Source organism: Ambystoma mexicanum, chromosome 9 (assembly GCF_040938575.1).
Source record: "Ambystoma mexicanum isolate Mex_15411 chromosome 9, UKY_AmexF1_1, whole genome shotgun sequence".
Lineage (NCBI taxonomy): Eukaryota > Metazoa > Chordata > Amphibia > Caudata > Ambystomatidae > Ambystoma > Ambystoma mexicanum.
Window position 1 is genome coordinate 457,209,199 of NC_090931.1, and position 27,996 is coordinate 457,237,194.

Genomic DNA, 27,996 nt, shown 5'->3' on the forward strand with positions numbered 1-27,996 from the left:
GAGGTAGGCATTTCCTATATGAAAAGGATCAGTCCCCCCCACTCGCCCTACTGCTAGGCCAAAGCCAAGTGTAGGACGAAGCCCGTTGCCGGAACAATTGTCTGTTTTGGTCGTCGAAAGGTCTTCCGTTGAGATTTGGCATTGTGCGGTAACCGTTGAAATATTAATGAAGTGATAACTCTAAAGTCGTGGAGCTACAGAACTCTGCGAGAAACACATCCAACCACAGTGGGCGAAAGAAATAATCGGAGAGACCTCGATGCATGAGTGAGGGGGGTACAGTTGATGTCACAAAGGGATAACATTACAAACGCGACCAGCCGACGTCCCTTTTCAAACTTAGAAAACCTCATGTGCAATACTCCGCAGCTACCACTAAATGTCAGCCTATGCAAAGCATGTAATTAAAGAGCAAATCCACATGCCTCAGAAATATCTATATACGCTTGTCTATTCGTCCTAATCAGTTGCTTGCCTTATGTAGCTCTGCAGCCTGGTGCTTCCTGTGCCTTGATGTGAATGATTCCTCTCCCCCTTTTTTTCCACTTGGGGCGCTCTGTTTTCTCAGAGAGTACTTGGCGTGGTAGGAAGGGCAATCCCTGTGGACGTTCTGCGAGAGCACCAACCTGTCATGCCGTGGTTTGACAGCTTCAGAAAACTTAAATTGACATAAGTGGCATCACTTGAATTAATAATCAAGTACATAACCAGGAACCAAGCCTTGAAGTTTGTGGTCAATGATGAGGAACTTAAGACAGGATGAAAAGAAATTGACGCAAAGCAAATTAACGCTAAGCAAGGATTGTCTGAAAGTAGAAGAGCTGAGGTGCTGGAAGCAGGCAAGTACATAGGGAGTGGAGCCAGAAACCAAGCATTCACATAGTGATCCTTCAGCAAAATATCTTTCTTAACCAGCAGTGCTGTGAGAAATACATTCTAGAAATGAACATTTTAATAGATGAGGCATCTGTGGAAGGAAATGCAAAGTATTACAAACGGAAACTAATCAACAAGCTATTAGCAGCAATATTGTGCACATACATACGTCAATTGTCAATGTTTGATGTAAGAATTCAAACGCAAGTATGTTAAGAATGATATTCCACGACTTATTGTTTGTATAAAAGATATTTACTTCAATTATCACACCTAGGGTGCTAGTGAATAATACATTGTGTGAGTTTCATACAGTGATATTGCTTCTCCATATCATATAAGGACCGATGTACAGTGCTGAGAACAAACATATGGCTAACCGAACAAAGACAGAAGAAACAAAGCCATTGTGCTGACTGAAGGACCATGTTCCTAATACTGCCAGCCATAAAACATATTACTTTATGTTGAACAAAAAACAAGAAAAATAAAGGTTACATAAGATGAGTCACAGCAACACAACAATGGGCTTCTTGAAGCTACTTATACACAAATGACACTTTTTGGTCAACTCGGTCTTTGTGAGGATTTTTTAATCTGTGATTGTGAATATAACAAACAAGCTCTAACATGTCTAAGACTTAATGCGTTATAGCAAAAAATATATAAAATACTGCTAAAAATGTAAGACACCACAGTACACTGGGGCAAACTGAGCTTATTAAAAAATTCTCAGAAAAAAGTACATCACTTTGAGTTCACCTTGTGCTGTGATTAGTAGTCGGGGCAGCCAAACGCTCTGCCCATTTTCATGGCAAGTAGTTATTGCACACATAGAAAGACTAATAAATGATAGGGTCATGAAGAAAACCAAGTGCCTTTCTATAGAAGTTAGCCTACTTTTGAGAATTTTCGGCCCACATACCTTTGCATTATTGTTCCTAATAGTTTGACGAAATAGATAAATGCTATGCAATTTTCATTAAAATAAGAGACAAATGTGGAATATTATGAAACCAATGGAATTGTGTTGCAGACTTTATATAATTTTCTAACGCAAGGACTTCGATTATCCATTTGCACATACAATAATGTTTCTGAAACAGTGATGTGACTCAAGAACCCCCAGCAAGACGTTGTGAGTTTGCATCCAATCTAAAGAAGATAATGTGTGCATAATAAACATCTCACCACCGTGGCAGTATATTAGCCCAGTGCATTTTTCACAGGATTCCTGCTGAGGAGGCTCTGTGCATTGCGCTTAAGCTAGTCACATCCGCCTCCAACCTGCTCCCTCTATTGTAACTGGGTTGTGTTCTCCAACATTCTAGTTCTTTTCAAGTTACAAGTCTTTGTCTGCTCAAAGAATGAAGACTTTCCGACTATGGATGCATGCTGAAAATAAGAAAGTAGCCTTCCTATTTTCAAATCATCAAAATCGAACTGATTAGTTTGTACCAATCTTTTATAAAGAGCAACTACAAATGTAAGGAACCGTTTTACATATCTATCACAACACTAACAGTTCGGAGTCTGTGCAAAAAAAGGTATTTTGGTGAAGGGCTCTAGGAGGCTTTGTTAATTTTTGCTCACTTAAAAAATGTATTTATTTTTCAACAGATAGGATTTTGCTATTTAAAAAAAAAAAAAACAAGATCCCCCTCCCCCACTCTCCATAAACATGCCATATACAGATGATTACTGCATTATGCAATTCCTTTCTGGCATACTTTATATGCACCATTGGATAGCAGCAATCAGCCCACACCCAGGCCATTCTCTTTTTAACATAAAAGTCTCCTCCATTTTCGTTATACTGAAAGGATGTTAGAAAAGGTTAGTGTAACATTTTTTAACTGTGACCAAAATTATGACTCCAACCATTTTATCATAGGTTCAACCAATCCAAGAACAAGTGACTTACTTTCAGTAATGTTATTTCTAATAGATTCTTCCTCCACAGATTCATCTTAGATAGAGTAAGGGCGCTTTGAAACAGAATAAATGCAGAATAAACATACTCAGTGTGAGGTAACCTTCAGGAATATTTCAGCCACACAGTGTGTAATGCAACTTTCTACAGCCTACCATGGTGCTAATTACACTTTTGGCTCTGGAAATTAAGCCATGTGTGCTGTATATGGAGCATGCTACGCCCAGCGACTTCATTTCCACCTTGCAAGGTGGGATGTGTGAATAGAAACATTAGGTCGGTTGGGGCATGTTGGGCTCCTTCAATAGTTCACTGCAGGGAGAATTTGGCTTCGGCAAGAGGGCCCTCTCCGGATCTGCAACAGCAAGGTTAAATGGTAAAAGTGTCTCCTTGAGTGTGACCTGGTCAAGAATATTCGAGAGATCGCACTGAGTTATCAACTTGGCTAGAGTAGGATTCCCTACTCCCCAGGATTCCACCACCTTGGTAATGATTGTCCTGTAGGTTGCCAGTTTAGTCGCAGCATAACTAGCTGCCTGCATGAAGTCTAACTCTGGTGACGTAATAATGCTGGTAGCATCACAAAGATCCCGGGTCAAAGCATCACCTGTAGAATTCTTGGAGTATAACATCTTCACAAAGTCACTCTCCTCAGACATTGTCAGCAGGATATAAGGCATATGATCTCCCGTCAAAAATCTGCCCCATTGTCATAAATTGGGTTCTAGAGCACTCTAAACTGGCGTCGGTCTGTGTGAATACAAATATTGGCGTAGCGATACTCTGTCCCATTGCTTCCAATTCAATGGATGAAGTTGACATTGACAGGCAGAGCCAAATGGTGCAGACGGTCTTTTCTCTTTAGCGGAACAGGGGCAAAATGAAGAGGCACAAGGTTCATCCCCTTAGGAGTGCCTCTGCAAGCCATGGAAGGCATGGTGAGCCATGGATCTGCCACAGCACTGAGTCAGTACCCGCTAGTGCAGAAGCCTTTTCAAATATTGCTAACATTGGATTTTAAAAGCAATCCACTGCTCAGATGTAGATCAGCATGTGAGTAACTATACCAGATTTCCATTTTAGGAGACGAGTCCTCTGAAGAATCATCATCATTACCATTGCATCAGGAATGGCACTGATTTTATTCTGAAGGGGAACAGGAAGAATGGTGAGACTTGCTCTGGGAGAGAGGGGGGGGTCAGGGTGCACCATTTTGAAAGCTTCTGCCTCTTCTTTCTTTTCCTTACACTCTTTCTCTTTGATAGAAGCCTGTGACTCCAGTGGTTCCTCAGTATGCAGACACTCAACTGATTTGTCTTTCTTCCCTGGCTCCCAAAGACATTTGGAGGAAGTGATACTGGGGCACTTGAAGGGGATTGAAGGCTTGCCTTGTGAAAGGCGATGAAGAGTTTTACAGATCACTCTTTCACCACAATCATGCGGCTTGCAGTCGGCCCTCCAAGCACTAAATGTCCTTTGAGGTCTGCAGCCCAAAGGCCTTTGGGGTACCAGGAATATGTGCAGCAAAAAATAATTCTTTGAATGATGGCATTACAAACAACACGATAAAAACACAGAAGACAAAAAAAGAAATTAGATCCTGGGGCGTGGCTTGCTCCATATAGAACACTAAGTGTTATTTCTGGAGCCATACAGTCAATTGCGCCAAGTGGCTCAAGGATTTGGTAGTGCTGGCGAGTATATCCAAGATGATGGGACATCATTCATTAGAAATGGTGGATTTCACATGGCAAACAGTGATTGTTATTGATTGGTTCTGGCAGTAATGACACTCACATATGTATTCTTCAGCCAGAACCAGACCAACTGCTATGTAAGTATTATTTTTATGGGGATGGTCTGCATACATTTAAGAACATTCTTTGTGAGAGTTTGCAAAATACAACATCCAACAGTAAAGCATTCAGTTAAACAAAATACAACATGCAAAAGTAACGATCAGATAAGAATGTTTGAACAACTGCCAAGGGAGAAACGTATTATAGCAAGAAAAATATGTCTACTTTAGGACCAGTGTGAGGTTACTACAGGAGCAAATATTATATAGGTTCATATTTATATGCAGTTTTACTGCTACGAAGATTTAGCATATCTACTGTTAGTTCGACCTCTCAGATGTCACCAGTGATTCATAGTCAGCCCAGCGAAGATCCCAAAATATTTCAAAGTTAAATACATATTTGTGGAAGTTGCACCATTTTATGGGATTCTATTTAGTAATACTTTTGCTCGTTCTCTATTCATCTTTTCATTGTGGCAGTTACCACAGCCTGTCAATATTAGCTCCTAATAAGCAATGAAAACTGGTTTTTACCAGCGATAGCTTTTTTAGGGCAACATACTTCACAATTTGGAGGCCAACTCAAAAAGGAGTTTTCGGAGGTCTGCTCTAGAAAGTGTTGGATCTTGTATTTTACAAAATCTCACAAAAATGTCCTTGAATATATGAAGTGCATCTCCATTAAAATAATACTTATATAGCACTGGAAACATAGAAACAGATGAGATATTGTTACTAACAGGTGTACGAGCTTTAGTCAGAAGGATAGCGTAAAATACGAGACATGAGGGTCTCATTCAAGAACATGACCATTTTCATCTGTTACGTTGTGCAGCCAAGAAACAATATATGAAAATAGGAATTAAAGTTAAAAATTATAGTTGTGCAGAAATATGCTATTAAACACGCAACAGCCTCTGAAAAACTTTGTCCAGAAGCATAGGAAAGGAGCATTATATTATGCAAATCACGGACCATCACTCAACAATTTTTCAAAATGTTTAGAGGCTCCTAAGCAAGCACAAAGCTTCATTGAGCCTCCAAAAGAAAAACAAAGTATTGCTACAGGCTACTATGCAAGTCTATGCAAAAAGGACGAGCATAATCGTCCTTGGCACTTAAGGGGTTTTAAACAGAGAAAATATGATAGACAGCCAAGGAGCGGTTGGGAAACATGATGGAATTCTAATGTGGTGCCATGGTATTGCAATCTTCCCATTTTCAGACTTGGCAGCATTAAACAAACAAGCGGTCACCGTACTATTCTGCATACAACCACTTCAAGGTAGTTTCAGAAAGACTGACTGCCACTGACCTAATTCTGAGCCCTTGTAGTGCTCACCACAAAATATCTAGGCACAACGTCTCAGAATTTGCATTCCATTATGGCAATATGTAAAATAGATCTCCATTTAAACATTTCAAAGTACTTTCATACGATTTAGAATGAACCTACAAATGGATCAACTCAGATAAAGTGAATCTGTCTGTATACTGCTTACGGATACATTACTCGTTCCAGGAACCCAACTTTAAGCCAATACGTTTTCACCAATTGAACAATTTTTACTGTAGAGTATGGAAATATTAAAGAAATATTTCCAGAGTGCAGAATTTTTAAGTTCTTCAAAGCTGCAAGTAATATACAAAGGGATAGACTGGAAAGTGTGCGCAGAACATTCTAAAATGGCCTTAGAAGGCTCAGCATGCCCAGGTTCTTCCACTGGCGCTGAGGCCGAAGCTGCCAGCGCATTGGCCCACATTCCAAAATTGTTTTGCCTGAATGCTTTATATACTTCAGCGGACAGTGGGAAATGGAACTTTGAAAAGAGTAGGTGGTGATTTCTCCAATTTATAGAGCATATAGCTTTGGCCTATAGCGTGTATGAATGAAATAAAAAAAAAAACTTATCTCTAGAAACAGAGGCTCTGCCTTGAGGGGGAGAATCAGCCAGAGAAGAGCCACATCTTGATTGCCTTCCAGAATTGGATAGGACTTTGTAATTCTCACCAAAGTATAAACTGCAGCAGATTACGAACAAGTGCAATCATGGAGCACAATACTTTCAGCATCTGTAGCATTACACTACACGGGTCTACATCAAGGATATTTGATTGCCTGCACCGTACGATTTTACTAGGCCTTCCTGTTCTAAAACACCCACATTCTGATATTTACTATTTCACCCCATAAGTGCTATGGCATCTATGTTTGTCCTGAATTCCCATAAGGAATCAATGTAGCCTCCACCCACCCCAACCCACCAAGAGGGAGATTATTCCAGTGGTGAGGGACATCAACCAAAAAGGCAATTACACCCATTCTCCTATTCTGAAACCTGAAGAATAAGGCCTGCACTAGAACATAGCAGATGGCTATTAGAATGATTATTTTGTGCTAATTAGGAGGGGGCACTGACAATAAAAGGATCTGATCTACTGAGTATTATGCACAGAGGGTAGTCTGATGACTAGACAGCTAATGTATTTGTCCGATTATGGGAGACATGTTCCCTTTGACACATTGCTGTCGGAAGTCTTGCAGCAGCATTCCGACTGATTTAAAGGTGCCTTACATACGCAGGTATACTCAAGTAAAGAGCATCCACATAAGCAAGTACGGATAACACGGTAGCCATAACTACTGTAGATTGGCAGTTGCCAAAAGGAGTAGAACTTTCAACAGGATACCTAGTTGAAGGGAACATGTGCTAGAGACTCAGGTAATTTGGGCAATCAATGACAAATATGCATCCATTTTGAATCCCAGGTTTCTTACCCTAGGCACCGGATGGAGACAGTTGCCTATTGTCAGGGGTGGGATTGAGCAATCCCATTCATCCTCTAAGCCAAAAATGATAAAGATATCGGTTTTCTTGTCATTCATCTTAAGCCACCGGTTATCCATTTAGTCCTCATTTGCTGTCTAGCACCAGAAAAGGGTGTTGGCCGATGACTGCATCTCCTACCATGTGGATGAGGATTTCAGTGATCGCATACAAATGAAATTGAAGACCAAAGCTACACATGACTTGTCAGTAGTTGAACATAAATACTGAAGAGGAGTGAGGGGGCTTAAGAAGGAGCTCTGGGCACTCCACATGGGATTGAAAAGAGCCAATCATTACAGATTGTTAGCAATCTGACAGAAAGGCGGTGGGGCAGGCCAGCAATGTGCTTCCAATACATGCCTCCTGCAGCTTAGGTGATAATCATGTGATCAGCAGTATCAAACTCTGCCAACACATCTAAACAGCAGCAGCACAGATATATCACCATATACAGGTTCATTCATGACTGAAGCAGGACCAACTTTGTGCTGCTTGCAGGCCGCTGTAAAACTGACTACTATACATCAAGATAGTCCAAGGTCTCTGTAAACTGTGGTACCTGAATGGTCACAGCTCTTTCAGTTACCTTAGCCCTGAAAAGGAAACAATGGCTCTTCTTAAGAGAACTCCTATAAATGTGTGGCAAAACAGGTGGTTTGATGGCATATTCATGGACAATCCTAATAAGATGGATTTAAAAGTGACTATTTTAATAATGGGTGCCAGGACAAATACCCCATACAGAAACAGGGCCAAAACAGTGCATGTAAGCACCATTGACACAGGCGGGGAGATAACATCAGAGGGTAGGGAAGGAACGAAGGACTGTATTTCTACCTTTGAGTTACAAAGTAGCCTGGCACTTGGAACTTCATTAGTTGGGGCAGGAGAAAAAGACATGAATTACCCTTGTTAATGGCCTTCCTGAAAGATGTACCAGGGATTTCTCATTTTACATACATTCCATAGGGTTAGCTAATCTTTGGAAATCTTGCAGCCATCAAGGGGGGCAATGTGGCTCCACGCCCGGTCCCCTTGGCCTTCTAGATTCCATAAATGCCATGCATGATCTATATGGAGCAGGCCGTTAGGTACCCCCACCCCTCAACCCTGTCTGTAGCTCAGCAGCTGAGGAAATGCATGTAACACCCCATTTACACAGCTGTGACTATTCCCCAGCCCTCAGCAGCTGAGGAAATGCAGAACTAAATGTGAACAAGCTCTAAAAATAAGGCACAGGGAAGGCTATGAGGAATGAATAGGAAAAGAATCCATCAGACTGAACATTACCAATGGTAAGTTGAATTAATTGCTTTTTGCCACAAGATTCTTCATCTTAGATACACTCCCAAAGCAGCGCACAACCTGGAAGAGGGGAAGAGTGAGACAAATCACCTATATTAGGCCACCTCAAAGAACAGCCAGCTCAAACCCTGCATCTGTCCGTGACCAGAGTTCAGGCAGTTCTGTTTTGCTAAGATGTGCATGGAAGCCCACCTTACATTAGTCAGTGCTTTTATAGCGTGCTTGAACGCGAAAGCACAAAGTGATTATGGTCCATACTGCAATGAGGACTACAGAAAAAAAGAAATCTGAAAAACTAAAGTATTTAAATATTTCATGAACTGTAAGAGTGCGGGGCAAGCACAGAGAGATTCTGCATACAAGTTCCAAATAGCAGAGCTTTGGACAGTAAAGTTTATAAGCTGCCTTAATTTATCATCTGAAGGGAGTGGTCAGTGTAAGACTGGAAGAACATTGTAATTGTTTAGGTATTCAAAGGTCTAATACACAAGCCAGGAACTAAGGAGCCATATTAGGAAGACACGTGAAGTCTAGGGTGGCTAGATTAGCTTTGAATTGAACTTTAACTGAAGGCTGACGTAAATTAAAAAGGACCTCCTAAGATGAGTACGAGCAATTCTTGGCACACAGTTTTGAACAGTTTGTAAGTGTTGTAGTATGTATTTCAGAGACTGAATATGCACTGGATTGGCACAATCTAATTTAGATCCAATAATGGCTCTAGCAATAATGCCTAGATGGTCATATGTGAGATTTGAGCGAAATTGATGAGTACTACAATAAATCTAACTGCTGATAACAGCATTCACCGACTAGTCGGAGAAAGTGAGGCACCAAATACCACCTCCAAGTATGCCAGGGGTAAAAGTTGATTACCAGACATAAAAGATAGGGAAGGGGCTGGCTTTGGTGTTCTTTTTCTGGTAACATGAATTCTCAAATGTTTTTGCTGCAATTAAGACTATGCCAACTGGTGTTAGAGTCCTTAACGATGGCGAGAATGTACTCAAAATGAAAGTCGTGAAGACCAGAATGGTCATGAAGCATGAAGTAAAAATTGAGAAACGTCAGCTTAACAATGGAAACCAACACGAAGAGATTGGAATAAAACGTATGTTAAAAAGAAGGCAGCACAGGAAGACTGCCACGGAAACCGAATATAATAGGGACGAATTGGGTGGACAAATTAGTCAAAGTCACTAAATATAATTTATCAGATGTGAAATACTTTAACCTGGGACTGCTTCAGGTGACATCCTCACTAACGAGTAAAGCTAGTGGAGGATTGTATCAGGTTGAGGATATCAAAAGCCGCTGCAAGGTCAAGCAGGACCAGTAAAAAGTCAGAATGTTGTCTTTAACATCATTCAAAGCGGATTTAGGGACCATGGGCTGAATGAAATTTAGATTGTCTCATACAGAAAAGAGAATGGGTTTATACAAAGATTTGGAGTTGTATGGAAACCATCTTTAGGATTTCTTAAAAGAATGGTCAATTGGCCCTTAGTTACACTCATCTATTTAATCTTATAGTAGTGTAGAATAGGAAGAAATATTTTTTTTAATTAGAATCCTATCTACGGTCCTCATAAAAGATGGTATGATAACACTGCAAACCTGTGAAAGAAAATGTGCGACTAGGCACATTTGCAGGAACCAAAAAGCTCTGTTGCACAGAGGTGGTTATCGGGCCAACAGACATCTGGCACCTCCTTACCTGCAAAGTCACAGTACTCCAAAATACATTCCGGTTCTAGTGATACCTTCTTTGAGGCTCCGTTTGGTCATATACATGGAGGTCGAGAGCTCCCCTTATAAAGTTGCGTGAACCACTTCAAAAGCTCACTCTCGAAGACCCTTCGGATGAATGTCTTGACAGGGACTCCAGTCATCATTGTAGTTAGCTCCCAAGGGGGCCTGACATGGACATTTTGCGCCCACACTCCGTTCCAGACTTGAAGCCCAAAGCCTTCGGGAGATCGGGTAAGATGCAACAAAAATTTTCTCTGTGAAGAGATGGCTTTTTAAACAGTGTGTTGAGCCTGTGGGGAAAAAAAGAGCCCAGATCATGTAGCACAACGTGCTCCATGTATATCACAACAGCATCACCTCCGGGAGCCATGGAGTTGGGGGTGTGGAAGGCACCTGGAGCAAAGCCAAAATGTGTCCCTTCATGGCTGAAAGATTTCCAAGGATCAGCTGATGCTGGTGAATATAGCTACAATGAGGAATCTGTGGGAGGAAGCCATCCATAAGAAGTAGATAATTCTCCAGGAATAGAATAAACTTCCTTCCGTTTATTGGAGGAGCTAATAATTTTGCATAAACCCAACCTCAGGAGTGGCAACTTTCTCCTAGACGAGGAACAATGGTGCATAGACCATGTATATGAGCCCCTTGAGTGGAACCTCTTACAACTACCTTTCTCAGTCATCCACCTGGTCCTGGGATTTCTACCAAATCCGGGAAGTTGAATGTCCCAAAGGGGTCAATGACCTAGTAGATGGTCTTGCTGGCCTTGAGAAGGGAACTCCTAAGTGGCATGGCCCACTCAGGCTCTGACAGCATGGACTGCCAGGAGCTCGAATTAATGTCCCAGACACCGAATGCACCACCATTCTGGATCTGACAACAGCTTAACATCATCCTTACTTAAAGGCTGAGGCTCTAGGGAGAAGGGTTTGCAGAGACTAAAGCAGTGGGGTTTCTGAAGCAGCAACTGAGAGCACAGAAAAAGGAATTGCGTTTCTGAGGTGCAGCCAGTTCTGTTTACCACTCGGGACATCACATCTGGACTTTTTAAAAGCAATTAAATCGGTTTCTTATATTACGCTTCATGCCGAACTCCAGCCTCCAAGTGCTTTATCGGGACGTGGTACCGAACCCGTGCTGCTCAGTGTAGTCTTGTTTACAAGACCAGAGTTTCCCCCGAGCTATCCTTCCCGGTTATGGGTGCCAAACACTGAACAGAGTGAACAAGGAGCCACAGTGCACCCCCCATGGCTGAAAAAGTGTCAGAAATATCCTCCCAGATGCAAGGATTGTTGTCTAAGATAAAAACCTTTGAAGAAAGGAATCCATTAAATGGTTGCATTTCAATGGGAATAGCATTGTAAACTAGAACAATGTGACATAAGGAATACATTAATCACTGTAATCGTATTTCTGGTGCTTCTATCTGCTTAGATTCACATGCTATGCATAGCGCGACATCTAGTGGAAGCTGCGGAGCATTACAGTTTTCAAAATTCGCTGTACCCATGATCCCTCACGCATTGAGGTCCCTCAGATTGTTATACTTCTGACATGAAGTAGCATGAGTATCATGTGAGTACAGTTGTATCCAAGCAGATATATGTAGAAGCTCATAACATCTATGCATCTTCTTTCAGGGGAGGAAGGGTGGGCGCATGTGAATCTAAACAGATACAAGCACCAGAAATACGATTACGATGAGTAATGTATTCCTTCTGTTGCTTGTGTAATCTGCTTAGATCGCATGCTATGCATAGATTAGCGAGCAATGTTATGAGAAGGTGGTGGGTTGTGAGAAGGATTAGCGGCACATAGATGTTTTAGAACCGCTTGTCCCACCTGTGTATCTGTCTTGGAATGTGTGTTAATGCAGTAGTGCTGAGTGAAGGTGTGAACTGAGCTCCATGTAGCTGCTTTGCAAATGCTGTCTAAGGGGACGTTTGCAATAAAGGCCAAAGTAGCCCCAGTGCCCCGTGTGGAGTGGGCTCTTCGTATAGAAGGCAGTGTCTTTGATGATGAATAGCCTAATTGTATACATTTGACTATCCACCTGGAGATGGCTCTTATGGAAACGCGCTCTCCTTGTCGGCCTGCAGCCATGGAGACAAACAGTTGATCAGTCTTCCTAAGCGGTTTGGTTTTATCTACTTAGTAGTGAACCGCTCTCCTCTCACATCTAGTGTGTGGAGTTTGACCTCAGCTGAGCTAGTTGGCTTCTGAAACAAGGCCGGAAGCTCAATTGATTGGTTTACGTGGAACTCTGAAATTAATTTAGGGGAGAACCTAGGGTGAGTCCGTAAAACCAATTTGTCTTTATGGATGATAAAGAGAGGGTCCTGCACTGACAAAGCTTTGAGTTCGCTGACTCTTCTTATGGAAGTAATAGCCACTAAGAAGGCAGTTTTATGGGTAATGTGTTTAAAAGTAGCTTGATGCAAAGTCTCGAAGGTTGGGCCCATGAGTTTTCCTAGCACTACATTGAGATCCCAGCCTGTCGGAGGATTGGAGATTGGAGGGTGTAGTCTATTTAGTCCCTCCGTGAATGCTTTAATGACTGGCACTTTCCACCATGAGACTTTACTTTGAGAGGTGGTGTAGGCTGATAAAGCTGCTAGGTGGACTTTTAAAGAAGTAAAGACCAATCTTGAATCCAACAAGTGGAGTATGTATGTTAGAATGTGTGATTTGAGTACATTTTAGTGGGTTGATTTGTTTAGATTGGCACCAAATGACGAATCTCTTCAACCTGAGGAAATAACAGTGTCTGGTGTTTGGTTTCCATGCTTCCTTTAGGATATCCATACACCGCTGCGGAAGATTGAGGTGTCCAAACTCTATGACTTCAGGAGCCATGCTGCCAAGTTCAAAGAGTGAGGTTGTGGGTGTATCGTTGTCCCTCCGTGTTGAGTCAACAGGTTGACCTGGTACGGGAGCTTGATGGGATCGCACATCACCAGCTTGCGCAGATGTGGATACCACGGTTGTCTCGCCCATATAGGAGCAACTAGGATATGAGTCATCTGATCCCTGTGTATCTTGTTCACTATTCTGCTGATTAATGGAGTTGGGGGAAAAGCTTAAGCACATTTCCCTGACCAGCTCATCCATAGGGGATGCCCCTTGGAGTCTGGTTGGGGGAACCTGGACGCGAAGTCTGGGCATTGCTTGTTTTCTCTTGTAGCAAACAAGCCTAGAGAGGGGTAGCCCCATAGAGAGATGATGTGGTCTACCACGTCTGTGTGTAGTTGCCACTCGTGTTCTTCTGGCAGAGGATCTCTGCTGAGAGAGTGCTTTAGAGTGTTCAGTACCCCTGGAACATGTTGAGAGGACAGGGACATACCTTGTTTAAGTGCCCACCTCCCTATTCTCTGAGCCACTTTGGACAGATTTGGAGCGCGTGTAACTCCCCGTTTGTTGACATAGAACATTGCGGTGGTGCTGTCTGTCAGGACTTGTACCGACTGGTTTGTTAGGTGGTTCTTGAAAGTTTGCAGTGCTTTGAAGATCAACAACAACTCGAGTAGGTTGATGTGGTTCTGTGAAGTAACTTGTGACCACAGGCCGTGTGCTGTGTGGTGAAGGTAGTGGGCCCCCCCACCCGGAAAGTGACCGCTATCACTTCCGGTTCATGGAAGGGTTTCCCCTTGAGCAGATTTTCCCTTGACCACCAGCGTAGGTTTTGAACCAGTGTAGGCGAAACCACCACTAGATCGTCTCACTGACCACTTGCCCGAGACCATTGTTTCGCCAACCATTCCTGCATTGGTCGCATGCGCAGGCGCGCGTGGGGGACCAGGTAAATGCACAATGCCATCATGCCTAGCAGACACACAGCTTTGTGTACGCTTATCTGGAGACCGGTTTCATACTGGGGTATTTGCCGAAGCATGTTTTGTATTCTTTCCATGGATGGGAAGGCTAAGCCTTTCTGTGTTTAACACAGCTCCTAGGAACTGTTTTGATGTATTTGGTACGAGACTTGACTTTTCTTGTTTATTGAGAAGCCCAATTGGAAGAGAAGGTCTATGGTTCTTTGCGTGTTTATCTTGCAAAGATGGTAGGATTCTCCTGTGATCAGCCAGTCGTCCAGGTAGGGATACACTGGAATTGCCTCCCTGCGAAGGTGCGCCGCCACCACTGCCAGTACCCTTGGTGAACACCCTTGGAGCCGAGGCTATCCCGAAGGGCAGCACTTTGAACTGGTAGTGCTAGTCTGCTACTTTGAATCGCAAAAATCATCTGTGCGCTGGGAACATTGAAATATGAAAATACGCATTTTCCATGTCCAATGTTGCCAAGTAATTCCCCTTCTTGTAGCGTTGTCATGCAGAATTTTTGTGGCTTGACAAATTTGTTTGAAGGGCACAGGGCTAATACAGGCCGCATGGTCAGATCTTTCTTTGGAACAAGTAAGTACGTTGAATAAATACCCTTGTTTACCTCGTTGTACGGCACGATTTCGATGGCGTCCTTGAGGAGTAGAGCTTCCACCAATTTGAGTTGTTCCTCTCTTGACGGTCTTTTCTGGCGCGGTTGGGAGGTTTGATGGGATTCCCTGGAGTTCTATGTAGTAACCTCCCGCTACCGTCGATAACACCCACTTGTCTGATGTTATCCCCTCCCATGCGTGGGTGAAGTGTGAAATTCGTCCCCTAACTGGGGAGGCATGGGAGGGGCGTCATTGCTTGGAGGGTGTTCCTCCACCTATGGTGGGGGAACCTCTGCCCTTTCCGCGACCTCGGTGCTGTCCCCTGGGATAACCCTGGGATGCCCGTTGGTTGTTGTTCCATGAGGAACCCTGGCTTTGACTATAGCCGGCACCTGTATGCGTTTTGTCCACGAAACCGCTGAAAATGATTGCCTCCTCTTTGGCTTGTTTGTTTGTTAGTTGGCCAAGGGACTTGAGTGTTTCGTATTCGTCCTTGACGGACTTCAGCGCGTCCTCAACTGCCTTTCCAAATAAAACATTAGGCTCAATAGGCATGTTGAGAAGGGTAGCCTGTGTCTCTAATTTGAATCTGGACTGCCTAATCCAGGCATGGTGTCTGAGGATGGTGGCCTCAGCAATAACACGTTCAGCGTTATCTGCTGCATCGAAATTGTTCTGAGTAGGACGCTTGCTGTTGCTCTGCCGTCAGCAGCCACAAGGGAGATCTTAGATTTGAGTGGTTCCGGCACGGATTCTGCAAGGGCCATAACTTCATCCCACTCAGTACAGTCATAGCTTGCTAGCAAGGTGGAGTTATTAGCTATTCGTGCCCGATAAGCCGCCGAAGATGTTATTTTTCTTACCATTGTATATAGTTTTTTACTCTCCTTGTCCGGAGGAGCTTCGGAGGAGGCCAAGGGGGTACCCACTCTCTTCCGGGTGGTGGTAAATACTAGAGTGTCTGGTTTAAGTTGGCCCCTTATATACAAAGGGCCAGAAGGTGTTGGGTGGAAAAGCTTTTCGATTCTAGGGTTTACCGCCCTAGTCTGATTAGGCATTTCTAGAGAAGGTTGAATCCTTCTCTGTACCGACTTGACTAAGGGGATACATTGAGTTGCCATTTTTTTGTCCCCCAAGATGTTTTCAGCGAAATCCTCCTGTTGCTGGATTTCCTGTGTCTCGATACCAAAATATTCAGCAGCCCTGAGAAGTATGTTGTTTAACAAGGGCTGGTTGTCTACTGGGGAATCGGGTAAGAGGGTCCTGCGGGACTGGAGAGTCCATGGCAAAGACTACTGACTTGGTGTCACCTTGATCGTCCCCTTCACTGACGTCGTCAACCCCGACATCATCATCATAATAGGTATTTTCGTCTGGGTACTCATCAGCTCCTACATCTAGGTTGTAACGGCCAGCAGAGAAGCATGGTGCCTTGTGGACTGGTTCTTCATACAGTTCCACTGGGAGGCGAGATCTCTTTCCTGATGGGCGTGTAGACAAACTGGACTGAGAGGCCACAGGTGAAATGTTAGAGCTTGACGCCTGGGTAGTGGGAGGAGTGTTTGCTAGGCTTTGAAGAACCTGGGGGTGTTCTTCGAAAATATTTGCAAGAAAGGTCATACGTTTCATAATCCTATCTATATTGTGGGCAGACCAGTCTGCTGAACTGAGGATAATCCTCAGGTAGATAGAGGCAGGGGTAGAGGGGTAGGGAGGCTACTGTATAACTCCTCCTCCTCCTCTATGATAGGATCAGGCCCCTCCACCTCTATGATACGGGGATGTCCTGTGTAGGAATCCTATCAGGTTCTGGCTCTTCCCTAGGTTTGTCCCTTTTATCTTGCCCGTCTGTGTTCCTGTCTTTCTGAGAGGAATCCCTGGATTTATGTTTCTCCCTATGATCTGTGCTCTTAGAAGCTGACTTTTTAGAGATAGAGACCGTAGTAGGGGCCTTGGGGACATGTTTTGCCACTGGACCGGACAGTCCCGACTCCCTGGGCGTGTGTCAAGTTTCGATTTCGGGAACGGCTTGCAAGGCGTCCTTCGACGTCGGAAGGCCGGGAGAGGGAGTTTTATGTCCGGCGTCTTAACTTAACAGGCTTGTCATGAGGCAGCCGCTCGGGGTGCTCAGAGGACCGCAAATCCGAAGATTTGCCCTTAAACGTTGGCTCTCAGCATGCGACACATCGCCACGGGTATGTGCTTGGTGTGGGGGAGTGTGGTGCCTTTGCCGCCGGGTGTTATCCTCACAACAGGAACGCTGGCCTGTCTGCTAGGGTCGGGGGCATGCATTGGGGAACGCACACTGGAAGCTCCTTCGACGTCTATGGCGGCCTCGGCCTGCATGGCGTGATGGGCCCAACGTTTGGTCCTTCTATATTTGAGGGTCTTGGGTCGGAGCCGTTTACAGGCCCGACAATGAGCCACGTCGTGGTCCTGATTCAAGCAAAGTTTACACACCCTGTGCTTGTCGACCCATGTGTACTTTTTATTGCAGGACGGGCAGAATTTAAATGGAGAACATTCCATATTGGGGATAGGCAGTCGGGTGACCCAGGGAAGGGGTGGGAAAATGCATGTTATGACCACCCCCCACTCGGCCGGGTGGTTCAGTTGCGATCTCTGACCGACGGTCAGTCCTGTCCTTTCTTGAAGTCTTCGCTGCGTCGAGGCACGGCGTTGATAAAGGACATAAAGATAAACTATTAAACACTTTATAAGTCAATGGCGTAAGCCGAAAATGGACTCCGCTTATTTGCGACCGCTCACGATGCCGGAAAAAAACAATATGAGGGACCTCGACGCGTGAGGGATCATGGGTACAGCGGACGTCACACTAGGGATAGTATTACTGGCACACCCTGTCGATGTCCCTTTTCGAGTTTCAAAAACAACAACTGTAATACTCTGCAGCTTCCACTAGATGTCGGCCTATGCATAGCATGTGATCTAAGCAGATTACACAAGCAACAGAAATATTTGATCAGTTACTTCCTATTTTGACTTGTAGCAACATCCGGAACTTATTTTAAAAGTCTTCCTGCACTCATTTTTAATAAGTGAACTGGAATTTGCATTAACAGCGGACATGGTGCAATGTACAAGTCGACATTGCCACGTATGGTGTCGGTAACAGTTTAGAGCAGTGGCTTTCAGAAGGAATCTGTTGCTGTTAATTTTTTAAAAATACATTCTCAGTCATCATCTTCACATGAGATAAGAACAATTTCAATCTTCTCCTCCCAGGCATGCGCTTATAACATGTTTGCCTTTCATGTCTAACTAACCAAAAGGTGCAGACTTCTCAGTCAGGTCTAATAGTCATTAAATGTGTCTGACAAAACCAACAATAAAAGGGGCAAATGTGCTGCTTGAGCTATTAATTGGCCAGTGGTTCAGAATCAACTTCAAAGTATTTGGCTCTTTGGGCAAGCAAACCTATGATACAGGCACCACGCTTAACAGCTGGTTTTAGAGACATGAGCTGAAACACCCATAAAATTCAATGTAGTCAACACGAGAAGTTCAAGCATCACTTAACTACAACATCCATCAGTTATTAGGAGCTGAAGCATAACGTTAATGAGAAGTCAGTCTAAAGATTCTGACGAGGCTGTGTTCTTCACCCAAAGATTCCTAAGCTTTCCAGATCTTGGGGGCGAACCAAGACACTTTTTTAGTCTTCCTTGTGGAAACTAAAATGTGTGACTGAATTACTTCAGAAGCAGAAATATCCTCAAAGAAAAAAGCCTTAAATTTGCACATGCAAACATGACAAGATGTGTAAAAGCCAACAAACCTGGTATTAAAGCATAGTGAGAGCAGGAAGATGCAGGGCCCGTTGTACATTCTGTGGCTTTTCGTGCTATATACCTTTAGCTGTGTATGACTGGAAACCTTCAATAGAGTTTGAACTGTTTCAGGGCATATTTGTAATTACACCAAAAATAACATCCCCTTTTGATGAACACACGGTTATATCACTTGTAAATTAGGTACATTATAATACCAGAATTGCCTCAAGATGCAGCATTTTCTGGAGGGGAGTCAACTTTCCTTGTTTGTGTACCAGAACCCACATCATCAATGCAGTTTGGTAAGGTGAGTATTCCCACGGTTAAGGTCATATCTGATGAACCTGCCGCAAGTAAGATAGCAATTTATAGCACAATAAATGTGAGACATGCAGTTATCTTATTCTTTTGACACCAATCTATTTGTAATACTTTGCTTGATTACCACATATGGAACCAGTGATACCAAGACACAGACACGGCATAAGCATAAACCCTCCTCATCACCCCGTTGGAAGAAGAGTATTTGGGGCAGACCAAACTGTGATGAATTCAGAACCTAAGCTAAATCTTAAAGAAGCAAACAAAATGTCCAGAGCAGTCAATTGATTAGGCGTAACTTGCAGGCCTCGAGTGTTTATTTGTCACTGAATAATCAGTTATGCCCAAACTGAATCTATCAGTCACCAAGAAATACTAGTTATTTTCTCTGGGAGTACACCATCCGAACAATTGAGTGGACGAAACACAAGAGCATCACCTTCTGGTGAATTAACAAAATGCAGGCGCTATGAACAATGAACAGCAGCTAAAGCACTGTGAAAGGTGGACTCTTTCAGACTTTTTTTGGGAGTGAATCTAGTCTGTCTTTTAGATTGCAAGCCCCTGAATGAGGAAGATTCAAATAGGGGCATATACAAGTCAATCTTAAAAATAGAATTTACCACTGTTTCAGGCCCTGGATACAGATCCGTTATAGTGTGGTCAGAGTTTTCTTAAAAGCCTGTCTTTAAGAGAAACCTTAATACCCAATAATCCAGATAAGGTCTTTGATCTCGAAAAACACTTTTGAAGAGGACAGTAGCCTGTTTCATGCAGTTCTGAAGACTCTTGAGATATGTGTAAAATAGACAAAAGACAGAGCAAAGACTTGTTTGTGACTGACATACACTAGATATAGAATATACATTGTGTGAGCAGCCTATATTTGTAGGGTTATGAAATTGGGCAAGCTTGAAGGAGGTAGCACAAATCTGGTTAATCTTTTATAACGCTTTCAATACTGTAGACCAGTCTCTAAGCACAGGGCTGGGATTCTAACCTGTGTTGCTCTGTGAGGTTTTGCTTCGAAGACAAACACGTTGCTGATAAGCTCAGATACTAGGTTTACAAATATTTGGGGCAAAAATGTGACGTGTTTCCGTTCCATGTCTTAAAGATCTAAAACAGGGCTCATGCTTCTTCAACACAGTTCCAGCTTTGAATAAAATATGAAAAGCTGTGCAAGAAGGCAAATGGAAACTGGGCAATGTTCATTCGGAGTAGTTGAAAAAGAAAACATTTTTATTGGGGAACACAATAGAGGACAAGAGCTGGGTGTCTGCATACCAACTAAAGTCAAGGAGCAAAAGCAGAGCAGCAACAAAACAGAGTGGTAGCTCTAACATGAGACATGGTGGCAAGTGTAATCCCACAGTGATCTGTGCCTTCGGTACCTCGAAATGAAGCCCAAGGATATGAGGCACAGTGGGGAAGGAATGTCAATGCATGTGAAGGCAACTATCAATTTCCTGTGTTAGCCACTCCGTACTATCTACACATTGCTAACTAGGCGTACATGTGCAGTCTGCATTGAGGCCTTATTGCGAAGAGCTCCATTCTTCTTGCAACTTGAAAAATGTCGGCTGCTTAAAAAGGTGGCCGTTTCCACGACAGTAATTACTTCGAAGTAATCTACTTTGAAGTAATTTCTTTGAAAAATACATGCAGTTGTCGGTTAAGGGCTAGAAAGGGGGTAGGGAATAGTAGTGAAGGGGAAGGCAGGGCATGGAGTGGACACCCACCCCAAATAAAAAATAAAGAACCCTTAAAAATTAACTAAATCTGGAGAACAACAGTAGCCTCCAAAGTGTTTTAATGCAAAAAGAAATGACTCGCACAGCTCCCTCTAGGATAATTGTCCTAAAAAAAGGGTCACGGAGCAGGCACTGTTAAAAATGGCCTACATTTAGCTAATCCGGTCTCTGCCTGAACTTGCTTTGGAGTGGTGGAGGGGAAGGGGTCAGCAGCCAGCGCCTGTGTAAAGTACAGGTATTATGCTGAGCGTAATGACATGTAAGAGTTCTGTAGGCCATACAACAAGTGGTGTGTCTTGGTAAGTGAAGGCCCAAAGTGCATGGATGACCACACTGATTTTGTCTGAGGTGCTAACCTAAATGTCAGTGCAACTCCTGTGTCTTCTTTGGCTAGAATACTTCTGGCAGACATGCCCATTAAACAAGGGGTCCTCAATGAGAGGTCTGCTATCCTCACTATTTCTCCTAAGGTGGGAAACGTCCCCTGAAGAAGACTGGTGCCCCAGGTTATGGCGTCTTGGACGACTCCTGTAAGCAGCCACAGCAAGCTCCCTGCTTCTATACAAAATCAAGGACCCAATGCCATGTCTTGCTTCTCTGGCTTCTTTGAGACACATGTGAATACTGCAGTACTAACCTGTGCCTCTAAAGGGGGTGCTGTTGATCCATGAACGTAGGCACTAAACTAATGACTGGAGAAACGAGGCAGCAACAGTTCACACTCAGTGTAGCTTAAAACAGTTGACAACTCAAGAACAGTGGCTTAATTTCATGTAAAGAAAGGAATAACAGCATTTCAATAAAGCAAAAGTTGTGTAGAAAAACAAATTATAAATTGTGTCAAAGGAAAGAAGATAAAATTGTGCAGACTAGGCCAGTGTTAATATACATTGCGTCTATTCAGTGACGATAATTTAGGTGCCTCGAATGTAAACACCCATTCAACAACCTCTATTGTCCATTCTGGAGCTTTCCGTGCATAATATTTTATTGCTATATACCTTTAGCTTTGTATGACTGGAAACTTGCTACAGAGTTTCAACTGTTTCAGGGCATCTTTTAAAATGTGCAATTACACCAGAAAATCTCCCCCTGGGGAACACCAATTAATGACAGACACGTATGTACTACCAAGCCACGCAATCGTCAGTATGAACTAATTACAGGACATGTCTAAGCAAAACTACACAATTGCTACATGTACCTGAAGGGGTACAAGAGTTTGGTTACCCACACAAGAAGCTATATTCCGCAGACTTGACAGTCATTTAATTCTAGTAGGGTTACATGAACCACAGGATTCCATGAAAAAATGAAGGGACACGATTACCTGACATTCGAATTAGAACCAAACTCATGGATGGGTTAAAACATCCAATACGATTAACAAAGATTAAAGTACCAAACTGCTCAATAATGTGCATCATGCAAAGTGAAGCAAAGGCCGCACAACCACCCACATCATTTTAAACACCAATATGAAGATTGCACACCAAACAGTAAAAGTGGGGCTCAAAACGTGCACTCTATGGAAGGGATAAATGCCTCTTGGCGAGTAAGACATGGTGTGATGTATCTGTGGAATTGAGATGTCCAGTGAATTTGTAATTGCTCGATAGCAGCTTGCAAAATGAAATGTTTACCCCTCTTAAAAAAAGCACAGCCATACAATAAATAATTATGTGATGCTCCATATTATTTTTAAATTGAGGACACCTCAAATATCTGCAGTCCAAATTCTTGCTACTAAGATTCTGTTTTAAGATTAAGGCTAGAAAAGTAGAAAGTAAACCTGAATAACACTGAGTAATGAATGGCACAGAGAAAATCTGCTGGGCATTAAGCATTAACTTGCAATGAATAAACAGCTTTATGGAAATGCTAGGTGTCGCTTCAGACAATGGGGTACCAGGCGCACAACGAAGAGGAGAATCCCATTATACAAATACAACATCATTTAGAACTACTAAGAACAAAATAAAAGTTATTTTTTTATCATTAATTACCAGTAACCAAACAGAACAGGTAGTAATTTATCGGGTTAGCGGCCCAAAAAGAAAAGTGACCCAAGTATTGCCATCAAAAGTACCTCTTACCCCATTCACGCCATCTATTACCATATACTGTAGTCATTAGACTAGGCAAGAGAAGCAGTGTCAAATGGAAAGTGAGAGTTGAAACCAAATATTAAAGGCATACATGTACAATTACATGTAATCTACAAAGTAACAGACAAAATTAACATCCTTGAGACGATAAAGAAAATGGAATGGATGTTTAACAGTTACAAGGGCAAACACGCTGTAGTGTTCCCTTGAAGCTTATTTTCAAAGGGATGTGTGCTATTTTGGCAATCCAAGGAATGCCTTCATCAAGCATGCTATCTGACAGATGAGAACTGCAATTTCAATAAAGTTATTAAAATAGCCTTGACAAAAATAGAATAAAACAATCCCCTTTAACACGAAGAGCATTTCAGCATACAATGGTATTGTAACATGAAACCAAAAAGGAATTAATGGTTGCAGTGATTTTTTTAAACGACGATACATAAAATGAAGATTGTTATAAATTGACCAACGTGGTATCCACGCATGAAATAGCTGCAGGAAAAAGACAGATGCAAAAAAATCTTTTAAAAATACTGTTATACCCGATTGTATTAAAGTTTTCATAATCCGAAAAGCTATTCACTCTTCCTTTGAAACATGCTTCTTATCCAGATCTAACTTCTCTGCTGATAGAAACATGGTATTAAGAAATAGCGCTAACTCAAATCAATTGTTATTTCTTGCTATTTCTAGGGAAGAACAGCATTTGAAATAGATAAAGTTTCTAGGTAAACGGAAAGGCGCACATAGATTACTTGTAAATGGAGAAAAATGGTTAAACCAAACTTAAACATCTACAATTACATTCAGAAATATTGCACTGAATTTCAATTACCCGTTCGGGCATCTGGTCTAACAACGATTAAGCGTGACAGTCTGGATAAAGCTAGATATTTGAGCATGTATCTAATTTCTTAGATTAAGAAACGTTCTGGTGAGTGCAGCTACGCAAGTCAGTAAGTTCCTTTACAATGTGTCTGCCAATGTTTAAAACCAAATACAGGGAGTTCAATAAAAGACAGCAAAGAGAGAGGAGGTGGTGAAAATAGCTTACTGTAAAATCAAGAATGATAGGCGACTGCAACACAAACTTATTTTAGGAAAAAGCACCCATCAGTTTTGAAATGGTCGTTATCACTATTCTAGCAAAATTGGTGTCTATATCAACTACATTGCAGTTAAGATACATGAACATATCTGAAATGTCTCAGATAGCATATGTATAAAGTGTCCATGTATTATTTTACTTTGAAAAATAGCACCATGCTGTTTGGCATGATCAACAAGACACAAAAACTCAAAAGAAAGCAAGATGGAAATCAGTAATCTAAAATAATCTATAGCCTCACATCTTTATAATAATCATATAAAAAAAATAGCCAACAAAAACATTTATTTGGACCGGGCTCTGATGGAAAATCCACACAGAACCAATTGGAGGCTGCAGATTGATAGAGGTGATGGGAAATAAACGAGGGATCAAAGAAATAGGTTGAAAAAACGAAAGCTCATTATTCACTGTTTTTTAAGAAACTAAGCATACCCAAAATCGTTCAAGAATTTTTTGGTTAGTTCCTTCTAGGTGTTGTGTTTTGCAGAATAAAATCTAACGGATGCATTTTGTTCTCTCAAACAGAAACCTAACTTTTGAAAAATCAAGCAGTGTCATATCCGAAAACTATCAACAGTTCCTCTGCCAGGTATGTTAAATGATCATACACTAGAGACAATTGCATGTTTGAAGCTGCTCAAATGTTTGGTATTCGTTTTAACAGAGATTATTAAAAAATAGAATATTGCATTGTTATTAAGCACTTAATGCCAGATTCCTGCTTCCGAATGTAATTATAGATGCAAATATTACAAAATGTATTAATAATCAATTGATCAATCCCAAAAAGAAAATGAGCTGAGTCTGCCCTGCTGGAATTTGGACCTGTGACGGCAAACCGTACACAACAGATCAGTGAAGAGAGAACTTTGCTCATTTAGCTAGTGTCCAAGTTTTGTACTCTGACATTTAGATTATATCATAATCAGGCAACTCAAATCCCAGTTGGAGAGTGTAATTGTGATTTCTAACATTAGTTACAGCAAAATAAATTAGTAATTTGGAATGCAGTAGCTTACTATTTTCATGGTGCATACTATTACTATGTCAGTTCTGGTAAAGATGCACCAGATACTAGTTTTTCATGATGTCACTATATGACAAGAAAAACCAAGAACACAATCAAACAACGAAATAAGGAATTGCCCAGAGTCCTCAAGTTCACTACTTAAGGAAAAGGTATGCAATGAGGACTATAACCAAGATATATGAAACAACTCCTGTCTTTTAGCCTCCTAGAGCCTTTCTACAATAATCTGAGGAAATATTTTAGTGTCACAATTGTGCATCGAAAACTAGCAGTGCTGTGTTCGCATTTTTGGAGCTTAGTAATGGAAACATTTTCTGAACAAGCTTGTAGAAATACAGTAAACAGTCCAAAGGTTTACTTATTTCAAGCACAGCAAGGTATAAAACAAGGGGCATACCTTAAACAAGTGAATTCCACATTGCCTTTCCCACCCCTAAACAGTCATAATATTTTAACTTATTAAAAAATAACACCATGAAAAATGTCATCAAAAGATGCTGACCTAAGACAAATGCTCACTGATATACAATATGGTCAAACAAATCTTTAACCAATAATATACAGTATGAATGACCACTACATCTTGAAAATTATACTCAATACTGCCAGCAGTCTATCCCCCTATCAAATATTTGTCCCATTCCATCCCTTCCTAACTATCAGAAAATAAAATACAGAACCTATAAATAAGCAGAAAAAATATACTTATATATACACATATATGTTTGGGTGTGTATATATATATATATAGGTGCACATATACATACACACATACTGCAATGATCTTTGCAACTTCTAAAGATATGGCAATGAAGGTGTACAAATCAGCAAATTTGCAGAAGCCATAACAGAAGAACAGCTTATTGAAAGAAGGTGGCAGTAATGCACTGTGTGCACATGTACATCATAAGTATAAAACTGCATACACACTCATACTGTTTTCCTTACTCTTGATCGCGCGCACACACACACATACATACATACATACAGCAGGAATAGTCACAGATACAAGTTGGAATTTGATCTGTACTTGGTCAATTACAATGGTGCAATAAAATTGGCTAAGTTGAATAAGGAAATATGTAGCACAGACGTTTTGGTTTTACAATTGGACTATATACAACTTGGATAAACATACGATTGCCACATCTTGTCAAAAGAGAAAATACATTTTGGGCAACTAAAAAATAGAAAACTCCAAGCTTGTAGTGAGAACAAGGTTGGTAACAAAATTAGGGAGTATAACCGCTCTACTGTGGCAAGCTTTGGTAGTGTGCCTTAGAAATCAATTCTTTTGAAAAAGAAGTAAATTAATGTTTGAAGACAAATCATGGTACAGGTATAACCCAAACATTGAACAAGTACTCGCTATTGTTCCAACTAGTATCCTACACATCCTAGATATGAGGTCTGATCAGCGTGCTCTGTGGTTAGAGGTTAAAAAGCAGATTACAAAAATTCACTATTTCAGATCTTTCTTGTGTTGTCCCGATTTGGCCTAAAATGGAGTGTATTAAACAAACTCTGGTCTGAAAAAGATCAGAATCGGTTAAAGCTATGAAACAAATGCTCCTCAATATTCTATTCCATTTGCAAGAAAACGCTATTCGCTAACATACGTTAAGATATTTTCCTGATGTGATTTCTATCTGTTACAAAATCTGTGGAGTAAATGTGCATTTTTTTCTTTTTAAATTCAAAGTTTTAGACAAGACGTTTTTCTTGAAAATAGTTAGGAATCCAAACAAGTGTGTTTAGAGTCAGTTGACTGTGCAATCTCTTCGTGGCAACTTAACAGCTACAAAACTTTCTTTTTTCCTGAAATATTCTTCCCTCTTGTCCTGGTTGAAGACAACAGTGAATCATCGCTCTGCTGCCATTACATGGCAGATAAAAAGCCCCCTTTTAATATGTGGGTTTCATTTGATTACTTTCATATTTTTAAGCCCACACTGCAGAAGAGGGCAAAAGGCAAAGCTGTAAGAGTTATTCCAGAATTCGTGGAAATCACTTAGGACAATAAGTAAAACACTTCTGGGTACAAAAATGCTTGACTACACATTTCAGTTTTCTTCTTTGAAAACACAAACATAAAACGGGCTTATAAACGCTCCTTCTGTTTTCTATATGCACCATGGCCTATGGCATTTTGCCCTGTGGCCTGCAGGGCGATAAGTGCGCAACACAAGTAAATGTCCAGTTTAAGTTCCCCAGCCCCTAAGAGTTGGGTGGGCTTAATCTCAAAACTCCCATTCGTTGGGCTCTTCTCGACTAGCAACCTTTTCTAAGCGATGAATTATGTTGTTCAAATTGGCAGCTTTCTTTTTCCTCAAAGTGTTGTCTGTTGTATTTTTTAAACTTGTTGCTTCAGAAAAACTGAAAAAACTCTGAAGAGAACTGCATTTTTGTAAGCAAGGAGCAGATGTGGAGCTGGTACTTGGCACACTTGATATGTTCGTGTTCTCAGAGTCTTCCTTAGACGTACACATATGTAAGCTCTCCCCAAGGAGAACCGACGTTGAGGTAGAAGCATTTTCCCCTCTAGCACAGCTAGGCTTTGTGTCCTGCACATCTCCTAATGACTGGGCCCCTGAAAGTGAATTTCGACATTGTAACTTGAGCCTGTTGTCTGCATCCCTTTCTATGCACTCCATTCCCAGTTGTAAAGACTCCGATTTGTCTGAAGATCTGCCATCTTGAAATGGTTCCCCTTCAAAAACAGAATCAGTTCGTCCCCCGTGCAAATGTGTTTTTTCACCCATGCACTCATCTGTATCCAGACTTCTTGACTTTCCTTCAGAGGTGTTTTCCATGTCTATCCCATCACAACTGTCTCCCTCAGAGCTGGGGGCTGCCCGGATGCTTCTGGTCGAAGGAGAGTCACTTGACCCAGTCTGACCTGCTTGAATTTCTTCGATAAACAACTCCCTGCGGATGCGTGACCT

The 27,996-nt window shown here is 41.8% G+C and overlaps 1 protein-coding gene across 4 annotated transcripts in view; it reads right to left on the reverse strand.

Moving 5' to 3' along the window:
- The window catches only part of CUX1 (cut like homeobox 1), a 2,307,153-nt gene that overhangs the window by 524,889 nt on the left and 1,754,268 nt on the right, over positions 1–27,996 (reverse strand). For 3 of the 4 annotated variants that reach the window (XM_069614986.1, XM_069614987.1, XM_069614988.1), the window contains one exon: positions 1,110–27,994. The exons of the other annotated variant lie outside the window; for it this stretch is intronic. In XM_069614986.1, the coding sequence (XP_069471087.1) occupies positions 27,292–27,994 (703 nt within the window). In that variant the 3' untranslated portion in view covers positions 1,110–27,291. Of the gene's footprint in view, positions 1–1,109; positions 27,995–27,996 lie in introns of those variants that run through there. 4 annotated transcript variants of the gene reach the window in all.